Source organism: Cyprinodon tularosa, unplaced genomic scaffold (assembly GCF_016077235.1).
Source record: "Cyprinodon tularosa strain WSP-4 unplaced genomic scaffold, ASM1607723v1 ctg361, whole genome shotgun sequence".
Classification (NCBI taxonomy): Eukaryota; Metazoa; Chordata; class Actinopteri; order Cyprinodontiformes; family Cyprinodontidae; genus Cyprinodon; species Cyprinodon tularosa.
In genome coordinates this window covers 385506-404132 of record NW_024039076.1, presented here as the reverse complement: position 1 = coordinate 404132, position 18627 = coordinate 385506, and the positions used below count along the sequence as shown (strand labels likewise).

The window sequence follows — 18627 nt, the reverse complement described above, 5'->3', positions numbered from 1 at the left end:
CCGTTCGTCTGCAAGGTTGGACTGTTTGTGGGGGATTGGGACATTTAGGAAAAACCTGCAAAGTCATCAGGGAAACATCCATAATAACTTCCTGTGCTTCTTGGAAGAACGGAGTCGCAGCCGCAGCAGCAAACCGGATCAGGACTTCTGGCCTGTTCTGTACCCTCAGCAGGAACCAGAATGCATCAGATGATGAGCCGCTTTCCTTTCTCTGCGGAGTTATTTAAAATAAAACACCGACAGACAACCGTCTGCTTTTTGCTGCCAGCGTGGTTCAGAATCGGTTAGGGACAGAACTATTAATAAAAAGATTTATTTTACTGATTTAATTACCCTATTTTCACGACTATAAGGCGCATATAATTGTATTTTTTTCCTCCTCAAAATGTGCGGTGCGCCCTATGTGTGTCGTTACGGCGGACGTTCTTGAGACCACCATGAGAACGTTAAAGGAGGAAGTGTGGGCATGGACAGAAACTGCCACCTATGGTGATTTTTTTTTAGAGAAAGACTTTGCCTAACGAGACTTTTCCAGCTGGAGTCGTTAATAAGGGAAATGAAAGGGCTGGATGGATGAGGAGATGATGAAAGAGTGGCTGAGGCAGGTGTATGTGAGGAGACCAGGTGGTTTTTTCCACGCATCACCATCGCTGTTAATCTGTGACTGCGTGCCCATCTCACAGCCGATGTGAAAAAAAAAGGTGAATCAAATGAACGCTGTTATCCCGGGAGGTCTGACAAAGGAACTTCAACCGCTCGACATCGGTGTGAAGCGGCCGTTCAAAGTAAGGCTGCGAGCGGCGTGGGAGCGATGGATGACAGACGGAGACCACAGTTTCAGGATAAGTGGAAGGCAGCGCCGGGCAAGTTACGCCACCGTTTGCGGATGGATTGTAGATGCTTGGACTAACGTGTCTGCTGGCTCTGTTGTTCAAGCTTTCGCAAAAGCCGGCATTATTTCTGAGGAGCCGCGCTGCACGGAAAGTGACTCTGACAGCGAAGAATGGGAAATTGGCATGTCTGATTTAGCACAGCTGTTTAATTCAGAAACAGAGGATGATGACTTTGATGGGTTTGATTAATACTTTGTAATAAATACATGAATAAAGCACAATCATACTCAGTTTTGCTCCCGCTCTATTTTTAAATACGCAGTAGAGGTATTTAAACGTAGTAGAGGACATGTACCGGTATATAAAACCCGCGCCCTATAGTCCGGTTCGCCTTATGTGTGTGTTAAATACAGTAATGGCACACATAACTGAGACTGCGCCTTTTAGTACGGAGCGCCTTATGGTCGTGAAAATACGGTTAGAGTAAAAGTCTATCTTGTTCAGATCCATTCGCCACTGACTTGTGTAGTTCACTTTTTTAATTCACAGCTGATTCTGGTCCACCATGAAAAACCCTTTATTTAGTTTATCAGTGACTTTAAATATCTCATAAAAACTAATAACAAGTAGTTATGGACCTACTGACAGTTCTTGATTTACTTGACGTTTAGCATGAATTTAAAAGGCAGAGCGGAGGAGATCAGCCTGTTGTTCTGCTGAGGTCCACTGGAAGCCCGGGTTGTTTTAATGACGACATTCAGGTCATTGACATTGCTCTTTCTGGTGTCTCTCACCTTTCTTTTAAAAACTCTCTAGTTTGTTGGTGTTTCCATGGTGATTAAAGCTGGTATGGGCCTCTGTTCTGTCAGACCAACATACCTATAGTTGATAAGCATCAGAAGACGTCAGTATTGCGTTAATCCCTTTACTTTTGTATGAAAAATAGACTTTAAACTACCTCAAGGGGCTTGTATCCCTTTAGTAATGTTCAAAAAAAAAAAAATTTTAAGTCAGATCACCATACGCCTAAAAAAACACCAAAGACTTGTACATGGCTACAGGGATACAAGCCCGTTGAAGTAGTTTAAAGCATATTTTTCATACTAAACTAAAGGGATAAATTAAAGGGATAAACTGGTATTGACTATGGATATGCTGGTCTGACAGAACAACGGTACCAGGCTGTGTTAGAAGATGAAATCAGCATCTCAATGAGGTCAGTCAGCAGAAGGAAGCAGAAGCTCTTCATCTGAAAACAGGTCTTTAGACCACTGAGAGTCTGGTTCTGGTTTGGGAAAAACCTGGAATGTTCTGTACAGTATTCCGTACTGTCCTGTTTTTTTAAAGCCGCCCTTTAGATGTTAGGCTGCAGACAGTCTCATGTAAACCTTCCCTAATCTTCAGTCTGTCTCTGGGTCTACTAACTGGACTTAGCAGCTGGCTAGCTCAAGTGGTAAGTCACCCGTCTTGGGTTCGTATCCCAGCTGGGGGGGAATGAGCTGCCAGTGTGGGTCCTGAGGCAAGACCCTTCATGCTAATGCCTGCTTGGTGAGTGGTGGCCTAGTGGTTAGGACATTGCGCTTTGAAATCCTGAGGTTCTGAGTTCAAGCCCCACTCCCACAAACTGCCACTCTGGGTCTCTGAGTAAGACCCTCAACCTCCACCCTGCTCCCCAGGCGCCGCACAATGGCAGCCCACTGTTCCCCAAGGAGATGTGTCAAATCTGCATTTAACTCATACGCTCTGTCACAAGTTGCTATGTACTTGTGACAGTGTAATGAGAATAAAAACGCTGGAAAAAGAAAAATAAAGAAATAAAAAAGCTGGAACTTTGCAGGAATCTTCTGATCATTAACCGTGCATACACTGCGATTTTTTTTTTCTTCAATCATTGCATGCAGCTACAGCTCACACTGTACGATGCAGGGTTTCGTCATACAGCGTGAGTTCACAGCTCGCGATGCATGTTCAGTCCGATGCTCTGATGCAATCTACCTGCTCACACTGTACGCCTAAAAACCAGGTGGGCAAGATGGCGCTACTCGGACTCGTCTATCCGGAAACCAAATGAGTAGAAGAGGAATATGAAGCTCACTAGAGTGAAACGTGCTGCCTTGGCAATTTGTGCGATTTTGTGCTGAAAGCCCTAAAAAGAAAATGCGGTGACGTATTTGGACAAAGACATGGCTGAGCAAATGTGGCTACTACGGTCTGTCAATTTATAGAAAGAACTGCATTTCATCCTTGTTTTGCACACTGAGCGATTTGCCCAGAAGATCAAACATGTTTGAAAAAATCAAACATGTTTGATTTTCTCCCGACCTTACGATTACTGATCGGGAGGTGGTCGTTGAATCTGATCGCCCCTAGTTACCCCCTGTGCACTACAGGACGCAAAATCAGGCTGACAGTCGGCCTGATTGCAAAATTCTCACACAACTGAAAAATCGCCCCGAAAAGGGCAAAAAATCACAGTGTAAGCCCGGCTTTAAAGCTGCTGAACAGAGTCTGATCCTGTAGTTGAGTGAATGTAACTTCCCCCACTCTGCTGTTTTCCAGACCCCGTATCTGTGTCCGCTGGTTTTCTCGAGCACCAGCGAGTCTTCGGCTCTTCTCATCCGACCTTTCAGTGAAAAAGGCTCTCTGAGAGACCACATCTGCAAGGTAAACCCTGTTTCTGGGATGGAATCCAGCCGGCTTCCTGAAATGATAATCTTTTTTCATTTCCATCCCCGCCTGGATCTGTTTAGGTAAAACCCAGAGAGAGTCACCTGAAGAAGTACTGCAACCCCAAGAAGAGCCAGGGCCTGGAGCTGGAGCAGATCAAACTGTACGGCCGACAGATCCTGGAGGTAAAACGCACAACGATGCAGGAATTAAACAACAGATGGAGCTGTCCTGCTGCAGCTGTTTGTCTGCGTTTAGGGCCTGAAGCTTCTCCACGACAGCGGCCTGTTCTTCGGCCATCTGCACGCCTCGAACGTTGTGGTTGACGAGGGAGTGTGTTGGCTAGTGGACATAGAGAACGGCGTGCTGGGAGTTCCCTCCATCCTCAGGCCGGCTTTCACACAGCTGAGGAAGATCAATGTATGTGAGCTGGGTTTGATACAGATTTATACCTAAACTAAAAGTATTTGGCAGAAACTGAAGGATCAGATGGTAGAAGTTGTGTGTTTCTGTGTTTTTACCTTCAGACCACAGAAAGCATCGACGTGTTCTGCTTCGGACATTTACTGTACGAGATGACATACGGCCGGCCGCCGGACAGCGTCCCCGTCGATCACTTCCCATCAGCCCCCCACTCCTCCGTGGGTCCGTATTACCCTGAACCTTTATTTAGTGGCTCTCCTGTCATCTGTGCTGACTCCATGTTTGTGTTCAGTGTCGGTTTTGCAGTCCATCCTGTCCACAGAGGCCTGTAAGAGCGGGATGCCCACAGTGCCAGCTCTCATCCAGACTCCGTGAGTTCCTCCATCTTCAGTCTGCGCAGAGTCAGGCGAACACAAACCTCAGGTTGTTTTGGTCCAAATCCACAGTTTGTAAATAAAATCATTCAAAGAGCTTCACAGTAAAATAAATGAAAAGATATAAGAACAATATGGAGAACTACATTTACTTGTAGGTTAACATAAAGATATTTAAAATAACTAATTCAAAACTCCTGTGCTTAAGATTTACTGCCATCTAGTGGGGTGCTAAATGAATTGCAAACAGCTGAGAGGTACAGTTAATTAAGTAATAAATACTATGGAAGCAACATGTTCTCATCCTGTCCCATCAGGTGAAGAGGCACAGAACTTTGATAGGCTGTTTTATTTTATTTTTTTATTTTTTTATCGATGCCATTAAGTTACAAGCATTTTTCTCCATGCTTTTGGTACCAAGTTACTGCTAATATTTTTGTTTTTTATTTATTTTATTTTCACAACAAAAACATAAAAACAGAATAATGTTTCACTTAAAAAGAAAATGTGATGGACAACTGCCGAAAAACCCTCAAGGGGCTTAATGAGCGGCAGTCTCCATAAAAACAAATATATTTCACCATTTCAGACTTCTATATGATATTGTGTTTAAAAAACAAAACAAAAAAAACAACATTTCTTTGTATAAAACAATTTAAAATATAATTTAGACCACAAATCCTTGTGGAAAGTTCAGACAACTTAGTTAGCAGCAATTTTACTGTTCCATATCCTTGATCCTCTGTATAATACACTAAACTGTGTTTGAGTTGTACGGGAGTATAGCTAATAGCTACAGTTGTCTGCTGGTCTGACTTCTGTGAAGCCATCTCTGCTGGGAGGACAGATTAGCTGCTGGACGACGTTGCCCTGTTTCTAACAAAACAAAATAAACTTCCTTGTAATATTGCATTGTCCCGCATAAAGCCTGAAACCTCTGCTATCGTTTTGAAGCACAGCTCCCTCATTAGCTGGTGTTAGGTGGCTAATCTATGTCCAAAAAGTAAAAACCCTGCTTAGTCCTCCTTCATCCTGTTCAGTTCATAGTCTTAGTTGTGGAGCTGGAAATGCCGATAGTTAAAATGAATCTGTGTGTAGGCTTTTTACTTCCTGGACCTGGATCATCTACCTAAGCTATGCTGAGCAGAGTTGCTTTTTCTCGTTTCTCCATTTCATAAGGAAACATCTAGTAGAGTGATCTACAGTCATATACACCCTCAACACATGAAGGCCTGACAAGTTTGTCCCCTTTCAGTTACCGTAATCAAAGATGCATACGTGGCATCCTTCACTGAGGCCACAGCGACCTATGTATTTATAAACTACTCAGTCTAAGTGATTGAAATGCTTTCAGTTTTGATGTTTTTACTAATTCAATTCAGTTTATTTCTATAGCGCCAATTCACAACACATGTAATTTCAAGGCACTTTGCAATTCACCAGATCATGCAGTCAAATTGTTTCCAAGTTTTCTATCTAAGGAAAACCAGTTGATTGCATTGACTCATTGACTCTTCAGCAATCCCTCACACTAAGCATGTTTGTAGCGACAGTGGAGAAGAAAAACTCTCTTTTAACAGGAAGAAACCTCCAGCAGAACCAGGCTCAGTGTGAGCGGCCATCTGCTGAGGCCGACTGGGGTTCAAGGAGACAGAAGCAGACATACAAAAAGAAGCAAATACAAAAGGCAACTGTAACCAGCTCCACAGGCGGCCCCGTCTAGAAAGTTTACTATTTACAAAGGTGTTGATGGCAGCAGCACAGCTGATATTTCTCTCCAGGATGGAGTCACAGCAAAACAGGATCAGACCAGAAGAAGCTACTATGAGAAAAAGCAGAGAGAGCAGAACGTTAGAGATTGAACTAACAGATTCTGCAGAGTGGGAGAATAGAGAGAGAATGATGAAAAAGGGGTCCCTATGTCCTCCAGCAGTCTAAACCTATAGCAGCATAACTATAGAGATAGCTCAGGATAACCTGAGCCACTCTAACTATAAGCTTTATCGAAAAGGAAAGTTTCAAGCCTAGCCTTAAAAGTAGACAGGGTGTCTGCCTCACGGACTAAAACTAATTCAAAGCTAGAAGTTACACACTGCATATTTAAGCAAAAACAACACATGAAAAAGAACTGAAAATATTTTCTTTAAAAATAAAAACTTTAAAAATAAAGTTGTTAATAATCAGACTAGAGGCAGGCGATGTTTGGGACAGCAGAATCTGAGATGGAATAGAACAGACCTGAGAAGGGAGCCCTGAGGAACACCACATCTGATTTACATAAGATTTTTGATTATTAAACAGCAAATTAATCTCTGTTTGCACAGAGAACTGATTTATTAACCCATCCTTTGCCAGATTAATAATAAATGATTAGAGATTATTTTCTTCCATTATTTCTACATCTATTAGCTCAAATAAAAGCAGGCTTGTACAAACAGGCCTATAATTAAAATAATCTATACGTTTGATGTTATGCGTTTGTGACTAAATTTATTCACTTGCTTAATATCAAGCAAAAAATGTATCATTTATTTTTAGTCTTGTTTTATATCGTTCAGGCTCTTCAGTGACGTTCGGCTCAATCACTCAGAAAAGCTACAGATCAAGGTGAGGGCCGGTGTGATGTGAAGGTTTTTAGAATCATAGTTGAATAAATGGTCATAAATCTGACGTGTCCTCTGCTCCAGGTTCCCAGCAGGCTGAAGGAGGCACTGAAGGAGGCTAAGGGGAGTTTGGAGAAGAGGCTGCGTGAAGAGCAAAGACTGGTGGGTCCAAACTCCCATCTCTGACTATCTGAAGGTCCCTGAGGTGGATCCGTTCAGCATTAGCAGAGCTCTAACTTACATAACAAACATGTGATCGTAAGCTGGAAAAAACTTTCTTAATTTAGAGGATAATCCTGCATGGTTCTGTGTGACCACAGATCCATCAGCACCGGAGGCTGACCCGGGCTCAGTCACACTACGGCTCTGAGGAGGAGAAGAAGAGGAGGAAGATCCTGGCGAGGAAGGTCAGAGAGCACAAACACATGTTGGCACATTGAGTTTTTCTGATGAGTTGGAGCAGAAACCAGCATTCAGGATTCAAACCTTTGTTCCTGTCTCTACAGAAGTGCAGACAGTCGACGTACGAGAAGGAAGAGGACGTTTCAGTCAGAAACAACAACAACTCTGGTAGGTTCCCAGCTACTCCAACCACAAATTAAGAAAAGCTCATATTTCTTAATAAACCGCTCTCTTTTCCCCTTAATTAAAATGTATTTACTAAAATGTAGACATCAGAGAAGTGGATTAGACTCTGTAACCTTTTAGCATCAGCTCAGAAAAAGGGTCAAAGTTCAAAACCTTTACCTCCATATTGTAGTTTTGATGTTTTGTTTTTTGATGGCTGACATGATGAAACCTCTTTTTTTTCCTTAAGTTTCCATACAGACTTTATCCTTCCTTTCATTCTCACCTTATGCTAAATATTTCTGGAAGGAAATTAGTTTGACTGATGCTGGTCATCAGTGGCCGTTGGCTCAGTACAGTGCTGCTTTGATGCAAAACCTTGCTGACTGTAACATTTCCATCACTATAACTTTAAACTAAAAAGGATGAGGTTCCACCTCTGACATCCATCATTGGGGAATAAGATGTTAAAGCTCTGAATCATGGGTAAGAAAGAGGAGGAATAGAAACCTTGCAAAAATACAATAAAAATAAGTGTATTTCCCCTTAATCTGGGCAGATAAATAAGATGATCTTTCCTTGGAATTAGTATTTTTGCCCTTATAAGTAAGATAATCCAATATTACACTGCAAAAATTGGTCTGAAAATAAAGATTTCTTAAATTATATGTATTTCCTCTAATTTGAGCTCAATAAGTAATGCCCCTGACCCACTTCCAGTTTTTTTTTTTATCTAGATGAAATGTGCAATTATTTTTAGCTTTATAGATTAAGTTGCAAATTACAGCTCTGAACTAATAGTTATATATGATTTACAGATGTTTCAACGGTGACAGGCCTGAAATGGAGCCTGTTGAGTTTCGAGCAGTGATCCGGTTTTTAAATGGCCTTGTAAGGCCTTATGATGGGGCTTCATCCCCATAAGTTACTTTCCTTTCATCAAAAGTCTCCCGTGGCGTGCATCCTTTCACACTCACATAAACCGAATCACTGCTGTTCACACTGCTGTAAATCAGAAACCACAGTTAGTTCAGAGCTGCAGTTTGTCACTTTATCTATAGAGATATAAATAATCGCACATGCAAAATATCAACTAGATCAAACAACTGGGAGTGGGTCAGGGGCATTACTTATTAAACGCCCCTCGTATTAGCATTTTTTTTAAACCTTAAAATAAGACAACTAGATCATATGCAGTTAAAATAAGTTACTGGAAGAGAGTTTTTTTATTATTATTATTATTTTAAATGTGCCATCTTATTCCTTTGGCAGATTGTCTTGCATGTCTTCTCAAATCAAGGAAAATTTAGAAAAACTCTTAATCATATTCTTTAGTGAAGAAGCAGGTTAAAGTCTTGATTTCAGCACTAATTAGTGCAGCACTAATTAGGGGATATAATCGGTCATGATTATGGTTTTAATCAGGTGTATTATTAGTTTATGCATCAGATTTTAGCGTTTCATGATTATCTTCAATTTGAAGCTACCTTGAAATGAGAAGCAAACTGACTCTGCAGGGTTTAGGCAACTGTTTATAGGATGGAAGAAGGAAGGGATGAAAAATGAGGCAGAAATAAGCAAACGGTTGGTTTAGACTGACTGACTGACTGCTGCAGGCCTCCCCCTCTCTCCTCTGCGTCTCAGATGGTTGTTTTCTGTCTGCTGCAGGTTCAGGAGCCAGTTCCCCTCCAACGTGTCCCTCCTCCCCTGCTCCCTCCTCCACCACAGGTACACCTGTCCGTCTTCCTGTCCGTCCACTCGTCTCTGTCTTTATTATAAGTATCTTTATGTCTGTACCACTCTGACGGTAGCGCCTCCTACTGGTGAGAAAAGCTGTGTTGCATTTTAGCAAGCTGCTCAGATCAGAAACACATTTTCTTTTTAAAATGTGCATGAGTGATTCTGAGGACTCTGTCATTAACTGGACCTGTCTGCCTCTGTCTCCTCTCATCAAGTGGCTCACAGGCAGGTATCTTCCTCTGCAGCGTGGTTTAGTTACTGTCGTCTGAACACTGGGGGGGCAAGCCCTCGTTAGTGTAGAAATCCACACAGACTCCCGCAGGTTATTTTATCATAGATGCTTATTCCTTCTAAGCAGCCAAACAGATGAAATGACTCAAAAGTATTCACAACCCTGCAGCTTTTCTCACACCACTTAGTAATTATACCATCAGGCTGAAGGAAAACAATGCACAGTTTTCATTTTCCACATAAGAAAAGCAGCCAAGAGTTTAAAGGCCTGAACACATTGGTTCCGAATCGTTTTATCCATGTCAAACTGACTGCGTATAGAGAGGCTCCGACTAGGCAAGGCGAGCAGATCTGCATGGATTTTCTTCACTTTCTGTCTCTGTGCTATACACAAATTAAAACAATTTCCCACATTTGACTAAACCGGCGCAGCTATAAAGTAAAGCCCAACTTAACGAGTCTCTGCAGCATCTCAAACCAGAATAGATAGAGAATATATATTAAAAACATAATAAGATCTAAAACACAGCAATAAACACCATGGGGCGGTTTCTATGCTGACTGAGGCAGAGAGGTGAATCTCAGAAAGATCTGGGAAGTTTACTGTCTTCCTGAACTCCTATCATGGGTAAAGCGTTATATTTTTGAATGTTTCATTGATTGTTTTTGCACGTCCCTCAGATCCTTTTTCACTGCGGTTTTCTCAAGAAAACTAGTTAATTTTCTCATTATCTAAAGATAACAAAGCCATTTTCTCGTCATAACAAGATGATTGGTGTGTAAAAACTGATAACATCCTTCAATACCACAACAGTGGGAGAAGATTTATAAGTATAAGTCATGGCAGCCTATGTTTAATTCTGTAAATAATCCTGTGTTTAACTTTTAGGTAATGAGGCAACTTGTTGGGTTGATGATTTGCTTCTACTTCTAATTAATAAGCAATTAGCCCTATGCCTCCAGGTGTTTTCTGAACAGCCCTGGTGTTATGCCTGTAACAGGTATAAGATGCATTAACCCTGAAAATGAGTCCAGATTATAGATTTTTATTAAAACAGATTTGTTTCTACTGTATCCCATGCAATCCAATCATCCACTATGACCTCACAATTAGTAAAAAGAAACTGGAAACTAAAAAACTGATATTTGCGCACACGCGGTACGGCAACTACACAACTACGGGCCCTGCAGGCATGGATGGAGTGGAAATCCAGGGCTGTTGGTCAGCCTCATTCATTACTAATACAGGTTTATTATCTTGTTATCTCAACAAATCAATAACTGTTTTCTCCTGATAATGAGATATTTATCTTATCTTGAGAAAACAAGTAATGGTTTAAAAGTGATAACGAGATAGTTATGTAATCTAGAGAAGGCAAAGGGGGAAAAAAAGTCGAATATGACCGCTCTCTGCTTCCGTACGCACAAGTCTGTTCCACTTACTATATACTCAATGACGCCAAAACTGACTCTTTCCCTGTGAGATTCACAAATTTTATTTTATTTAGTGTTTTCCCCCAAAGCGGATGAGTTTTTGTAAAAGCACATCCTCTTCCTATCAGACCCATAAAATTCCTGCCGAATAGCTGCGTAGTCCAACTAAATTAGACCTGGGCTCTATGTCAGGTGGAGCGTAAAATTGTGTCGGGTTTGATCATCCCCGTTGACTTCCCTATTGGATCGGATGCTAAATCGGATTTGGTGTGTTCTGGCCTTAATAGCTACTCTGGAGGAGCTGCAGAGATCCAGAGATCAGGAAGCAGTCTTGTTTCCCACCAGGAGAAACAAATACGATATGGATGTAGGTGTTCAGGTCAGCTGAAACAACAGTTGGTCTCTTCATTCACCATAAACCAACACCCCATATCCACACTGAAGCATGGTGGTGGCAGCATGATGCTGAGGAGATGCCCTCATCCAGCTGGGACAGGGAAGCTGGTCAGAGTTGATGGAAGATGGATGGAGGACGATCCTGGAGGAAAACCTGAGACTCAGATGGAGGTTCAGCTTCCAGCAGGAGAACCACCTGAACATCCAGACAGGGATACAGTGAACGGTTTATATCGGAGCAGATTCCTGGCTCAGACTGGCCTAGTCAAAGTCCAGGTCTAGATATAACTAAGAGACTTGGAAACTAATGTTCTCCATCCAGTCTGACTGAACAGGAGCGGTTTTAGCTTTAAAAATGCAGAAGACGCCCATAAAGAGAAAACCTGGAGCCAAAGGCCGTTCTACAAAATGTTATTTCCAAGAGTTGATTTAAAAACATTTTGTTTTCCTTCCACTAAACAGTTAAACAAGATGTGCATAAAATCTTTCAGTGGGTGTGAATACTTTTAGAGCTTTCTAGAGCCAAAACAGAGTGGAAAAGCAAAGAAAAACGTTGAGGAACCCTTCAGACTGTCTGCTTTAGATGAAAGTGGCTGCTTGGAAAGAAGCGAGCGGTTAATCCTCCCCACATGTCTCCTCCTACCTTTTTAACTGGTGGTTCTCTAAATGCTGATTGGTCTAATGGACGGATAACAGTCATCTCCCTGTCTCTCTTCTTCCTGTGCCGTCTCCACCATAGAGCATGCTCCATTCTGACCGTGTCTTTGGGTAAAGTAAAACGATTATAATGTCAAAGATGTTGATGAACCTGTCTTTTGGTTTTTAAAGCCAGCGTGAACCCTGACCTGTCAGCCAGCTCCTTCTTAGCACAAACGTTCAGACATAAAAACATGGCCGCCTGAAGCTGGGCTAGGAAAAGAATCCAAACGGAAATTCTGATTGGCTGAAAGTGATGCAGGGAAACCTTTCAGACTCTGAGCCTTCCTTCAGCCTCTCTGGGAACGTCACTCCTTAAGTTAGAAAAGAGGCTCATGGTGAAACAGACCTCTGATCCAGGAGAACAAGGGAAGATTTTTGTCCTAGAACATCATTCTGTATAAGAGCTGGATCTGAAGATGCACCCATGGAGATAAACGTGTCCGATTTATGCACATCATGATTCCAGACTGTAGGTCAGTTGAGTTTAAAGCAGCTGGAATAAGTCAGCTCCTCTCAGTCTGAGGCTCTGCTTCGCGAACAGGAAGAAGGAGGACTCAGCCAGAGGAGCTCGGGTCTGATGGTGTCTCCTGCCTGACTGAAGGGAGGACGGTGATGGACACCGTCCATCTGGTCCAGTCCAGAGGATGGGAGAGTTTCCTGCACCAGCTAACATTCCAGAGATGATTTAGGTTTGGGAGAAGCACAGATTCACTCCAGCTCCTGCATACATGGTCTCAAAAGAGAGGAGGTCAGATCAGAGCTCCTCCTCCTCTGGGGTTCAGGTTTCCAGACGTTCCTGACATTCAACCAGTGAGAGAAGAAAAAACAACCAGGGGCTTTAGACGGCCCTTCTGGCTCTGTAACACTCTGGATCTAAGTCACGGTTCTAGAAAACAGAAATCTGGGCCTGACCTTGGATCAGTGGCTTTTCTTTGTTCCACAGGGAGGCTGATCTGAGTCTGAAAATCTAAATAAGTCATTTTTTTCTTAAAATAAGTTTTATTTGTTCTTGAATTGAGTAGGTAAGTGAGACACTTTGCCAGTGGAACAACACAATTTACGTTTAGAATAAGAAAAAAACAATTGCATTGTCTTATTTCAAGTGTCTATTATCTAATTATCTTTTCCATGCATCCATCTTCTTTCGGTTATCCGGGCCCAGCTCCTCCGGGGAACACCACAGAGACGTCTAGGAGGGACTAATTCTCTTATTTTAAGAGTAAAAATGCTTATTCCTTTGGCAATTAATCTTATTTACCTACTCAAATTAAGGGTAAATACACTTAATTTTAGAAATGTTGACTTATTTCTAGATAGTTTTTGCAGTGTAACTTCACCTAAAGCTAATCCAAACCCTTCTTGTTGAACCCGTCGGGTTATCAGGTCATCAAACCAGTGCTTGCTGCCATCAGGGTTTACGTTCACGCTCTTAAAAAACCTCACAATCTCCAATGACATCCGGCTGCTTCCTTCCTCCTGTTTTCATTGCAGATTGTGATGTCAGTCCGTCTGTCTGCATGTCAGGTTGTTTGTTTATGTGTGTGTGGGGTGGGGGGGTCGTCACATGATGTCTCAACCTTTTAGGCTTTAATTCATTTGCTCTCAGCTGTGAATTATTTTTGCATTCTCCTTTTTTTTTTTTTTACTGAAGCTGATCAACCACAAAATGTTGTATTTAATTTTTTTATATCGTCTAATATTCCGATGGGCCCTCGTCCTCCAAACTCCAAATATTATTTTAGCTTCGGCTTTTCACACATAATCTGTTCCTCTTCCATAAATCAGGTTTATTAAAGCTCTTATTTCAGTCCTGCTCAGTTATTTTAAAGGAATAGTACACCCAAAACATGATTAGCCTTCATTTTCTACTCACCCCGATGCTGAACAACACTCTGGAGTACTTTTTTGATATCTATGACCGAGACAGAAAGGTCCATAAAAGTCCACAAAAAACGTGTCAATATTCCTCCATACTGCTCGTCCAATGTATTCCAAGTGTCCTGAGTGGGTAGCATCCAGAATTTACTCGAAACGAAGTCATTTAGAATGTTTTTAGAGCATAAACAGTAGTGTATAGGATTTCCTGAAAGCGCGCACACGCGCGCTCACGACGCTACGGAAGCCGGCAGATCAAACCAGATGAAAGTGCGCATTCAGCGTCTGCTCTGCCAATAATGCAAGCGTAGAAGAAGAAATGTGCTGTTTACCTGTGCAAAGAAAGAAACAACGAAAGAAAAATGTCTGAGGACTTCAGTGTTGAGGAAGAGCATGAGTTCTTTGCCGAGCTGAATGCGGTGGTTTGGTCTGCCGGCTTCCGTAGCGTCGTGAGCGCGCGTGTGCGCGCTTTCAGGAAATCCTATACACTACTGTTTATGCTCTAAAAACATTCTAAATGACTTCGTTTCGAGTAAATTCTGGATGCTACCCACTCAGGACACTTGGAATACATTGGACGAGCAGTATGGAGGAATATTGACACGTTTTTTGTGGACTTTTATGGACCTTTCTGTCTCGGTCACCATAGACCTCCATTATTTGAATGTCAGCAGACAGCAAGAAGCCTCCCAGATCTCCAGATGCATTTGAGATATCAAAAAAGTACTCCAGAGTGTTGTTCAGCATGGGGGTGAGTAGAAAATGAAGGCTAATCATGTTTTGGGTGTACTATTCCTTTAAGACCCAAATCAGCTTTTCTATATTTGTCATCAAAAACTGAGAAACGAGACGTTAGTCTGATTTTAACCAGAATTAATTTGATCAAAGATGTCATTAGATTTTGATTTTCTGAATTTTTTACTTTTTGTGACCCACTTAAAACAATTTTCAGTGAGGATAAAAAGCATCAGTTAAATAAAATTCCTATTTTTTAGAAATGGATGCAGCAGAATTTGAGTTTTATGAGATTTAAAGCAATGCTTGAATGTTTTGGCTGTTTGTTAAACCACTGCAGACATTAAACTTTTTCCAATTCCACCCTGCACACAGTTTGTAGTCGGAAGCATCATGAAAACTTTGCTCTAAGCTCAGTTTCTCTCTTAGATGATTTAAGAACTGATGTCACACATGAATTTCTCCATCGGGAGATCAATAAAGTTCTATTCTATTCTATTTGGTGTATGTTAGGCTGGAGTGTTACGGAGGAGGATTAGGGCCACTGGAAAAAAAAAAAAAAGTTAACTGATTTTTATTTTATTTTATTTCAGTATAGTTTGGGAAAAAAGTCAGAACTCTGACTTTAATCTCAGAATTCTGACTTTTTTCCCATGTTAAACTGAAAAAAAAATGTAAAAATCAGTTAACTTTTTTTTTTCAGTGGCCCTAATCCTCTTCCGTAGTTTCAGGCTCCATGCTGTCAAACTCGGCTTGTAAATAATCTGTTTTGCTATTTAGAGAAAGCTACGTTTATTATATGGTCACAGCAATATTCATCAATAATACCGTAGTTTCCAGTCTCTCTAGCATCATGCAGCTCTGCTCTACTTGAACAGTTATCTTTGATCAGTTGAGAATAAGATTTTAGCTCAGTACGGCGTTACAGTGAGGCTCCCTTTATGTGTAGGGGATAATTGGTTTACAGATACGGTTTGAATTATTCTGGAAACACTTTATAATTAAAGGTATTGTGGAGGATTTTTGCAAATTTTTGAAAATACACATGCAAAAAAATGCACATGCAAAACCCTGTAGCTGCTCCCGAGAAGAAACGCCTATTAAATGCGTGCAAGAGCCCATTTCTCCTAGTGCACGCTTTGTTTAAAAGTTGCTTTTTTCATAGCTCATACAAGTTTACTGTGTCGGAAACACAATAAGCATTTATAAACGCATTTCTTAGCATGCATAATTTACAATTATGAGTTTTTAGATGTTTGCAGATAGATAAAACATCTTTAAACTAATTATCCATCTAAAAAGGGAGCCTTATTGCAAAGTGTTACTTTAGCTGTTCAAAAACAAAAACTTAAGCCTGCTTTTAAGTACGGGGGAGGACCTGTTTTGCTTTTGCTCCACATCTTTATGATGGAAAGCTCCTGAACCCTCCGTCTGATCAGTGGCAGCTTTAAAGGGAAAAGTCGAGACCCATCTGAATATTAGCTTGAAAAGTCCCTGAAAGCAGCTGCAGAACATGCGGGTCGGTGGTTTCCTGGAGAAACTCCATCTCTGCTGTATTCTGAGGAGATAAACTGGGATTCAAAGCATTTTGCATCCAAACACAGCAGCAGAAAGAGGACGTTTCTTTAGCTCCGGCTGTCAAACCACTGGATCTTTACGTCGCAGTTACCTTCATTTTCTGCTTCTTTTAGCTCAGCCGCTGGCTTCCATTCAGCTGCGAGAATGCAAAACGGCTAAAAATTCACAACAGACCAGCAGCTCTTGGGTTTTGAGCCGCTCCTGTGGTGCCTTTCCTTAGGAATAATCCAAACATTTCCTAAGGAACGCTTCAGAAGATCCGATCTGATACAGGCGTCCTCTGAGCCTCTTGTCCAGAAAGCATTAGTGTCCAGCCTCCACAAAACCTGGAGAGTTCTGGTTCCGGTTCCCTCAGCTCTATTGGGGATTTTATTCCCATTCATTGATTCATTGTCCAGAACAAGTGTCAAACTTAAGGCCAGGGGGCTGAATCCAGCCCTTTGAAGCAATTTATCGGGCCCTCGAGGGCCAAAACAAAGCAACATATTATGTCAGAATAGAGACTTTTTTTATTTATTTGCAGAGTGACTAAAACTGCAAGGTAAATGGGACTTTATGAATTATAAAAAAGTTTCATTTTGTGTATAAAAATTTTGTGTTTACCAATTTCATTTTGAATACATTCTGTATATACAAAATGACAAAATTTCCTAAGTCTAAGTCATTTATCCCGCCGCCATTGGCCCTTTTAAAGACTTGATGAAAAAAAAGAGTTGAACGAGCCTGTGTATCGAGGCACGTCCGGAGAGTCTGTTCAGCTTCGGTGTTAACGGGATAACAGAGGTTTAGGCATCGTTTCTGCATAAAAAACCAAAGTAGAAGCAAAACAAGGAGGCAGAGAAACGCAGGAGAAGAGTTAAAAGTTGGATGATTGTGTTGGTGAGGAAACTATGATGCAGCAGGTGGATTTTAGAGGTAAAGGTTTGGAAGGAACCGATCCAGGTCCGATCTAATTAGAAACCCTGATTGTGAGTTGAGGTCATTACAGACCAGGATCATCTGAAGCGGCAGGAGAACCAGGAAAGCAGAAAGCTGCTGGCTCTAAATCTGAGATGAAAAGCAGCTTTTATTTGAATCCTCTAACTGGTCCCAGACAGGTTCTCTCTCTCATGCTTCTCCTCTGTGTTGCATCCAGGACCCCACACCACACCTCCTCCTCCGCCTCCTCCTGCTCCTCCTCCTCCTCCCGCTGTGCCCAACTCTTCCTCCAGTCCTCTACCTCCCTCCCCCTCCTCAGACGACGCCGGAGGAGGTCGGGCCGCCCTGCTCAGCTCCATCCAGACCTTCAGCAAAGGCAAGCTGAAGAAGGCCGACACCGTGGACCGCAGCACGCCCAAGTTCTGACCCGGCGCCACGGCAACCTGCCGCCTCTGCACTGTGCTCAATACGTCCCTGTGAAAACAAATCACTAACAGAAAAATCCAAGTACTTTTTATTTCTTTCTGCTTCTTTTAACTTTTTTTTTACCTGTTGCTGTGAGAATTGGACGGGTCAGAACCGGACTCCCATCCATCCGCCTACAGACGTTCTGGACAATCCTCAGCTTCTTTTTCCCCTCCGGTGTCGGTAGGTGAGGCGTTCCCTCCAGGTGGCGGCTGGACTTTCTGGCAGGTCAAAGTTTCTGCTGCTGGGTTTATGATTGTACCGAGGTTGAATTCCCTGGATCGGAACTTTAATGTCCTGTAGTTTTCCATACTGTTGGGTTCTTGTTGGTGGAGCGGCTCGGAGCTGAGACTGTTTAAAAAAGATGTTGTTTTTTCGTATTTTCAAAGAGAAACATAGGCCTTGATCTGCTTCACGTTTTGAAGCTTCAGAAGGGTTTTCACTCTTTCCAGCACCGTCTGGGTATGTTTTCTCTGTTCCTTTGGCTTTGAAATGCATGAAGAAAGGAAGTGAGAGAAAGGAAGGAGATGTTACTCCCTGTCTGTTTTGAAGGCTTTGCATTTGATGCCCACCAGGTGCAGAAATATCCTCCAGAAATTCACAGAAAACTTCTTTTTAATCTTTGAAAATTTATATTTTTCCAGTTTGGGATTATGAAACTGTCACAATCAGATTAGAACCATTTATTTTTACATTCAGTTTCAAATCTACTTGATAATTTTGCACCTTAAAGAAAAATGAAATTTTTTTCCCCCCACATAATATCCCAAAAAGGTGAGCAGGTACAATCTAAAGGTATTTAATTAAAATTATATGACTTGAGCAATCAGAGCCGCTTTATTTAGACGTCATTTGATTAACATTTCTTAATCAAATTTGTGTTGGGACATTTCCAAACCTTTTCCAGCTAAAGCTGGATTAAAATGATGGAGACGGTCATTTAAGAAAGGAGATATTTAAACTACAGGCAGCTGATTTCCTCTGAACGGACTGAGAGCAAAATCAACGGTCCAGTTCTGAAGCCTCCCCACATCTGGACCAAACACAGCAGGGATTGTCTAAACCCTCAGCTGTGTCTGTCAGGCACCA

The 18627-nt window shown here is 41.8% G+C and overlaps 1 protein-coding gene across 2 annotated transcripts in view; it reads left to right on the top strand.

Moving 5' to 3' along the window:
- The window catches only part of pxk (PX domain containing serine/threonine kinase), a 35338-nt gene extending 16711 nt beyond the window's left edge, over window positions 1–18627 (top strand). The window contains exons 8-19 of one of the 2 annotated variants that reach the window (XM_038295868.1): window positions 3393–3497; window positions 3584–3685; window positions 3759–3920; window positions 4028–4145; window positions 4216–4294; window positions 6856–6904; window positions 6985–7062; window positions 7221–7307; window positions 7407–7470; window positions 9136–9195; window positions 12008–12036; window positions 17291–17429. In XM_038295868.1, coding sequence (XP_038151796.1) covers window positions 3393–3497; window positions 3584–3685; window positions 3759–3920; window positions 4028–4145; window positions 4216–4294; window positions 6856–6904; window positions 6985–7062; window positions 7221–7307; window positions 7407–7470; window positions 9136–9195; window positions 12008–12024 — 921 coding nt within the window. In that variant the 3' untranslated portion in view covers window positions 12025–12036; window positions 17291–17429. Of the gene's footprint in view, window positions 1–3392; window positions 3498–3583; window positions 3686–3758; window positions 3921–4027; window positions 4146–4215; window positions 4295–6855; window positions 6905–6984; window positions 7063–7220; window positions 7308–7406; window positions 7471–9135; window positions 9196–12007; window positions 12037–17290 lie in introns of both variants that reach the window. The other variant, XM_038295867.1, reaches the window with a different exon arrangement.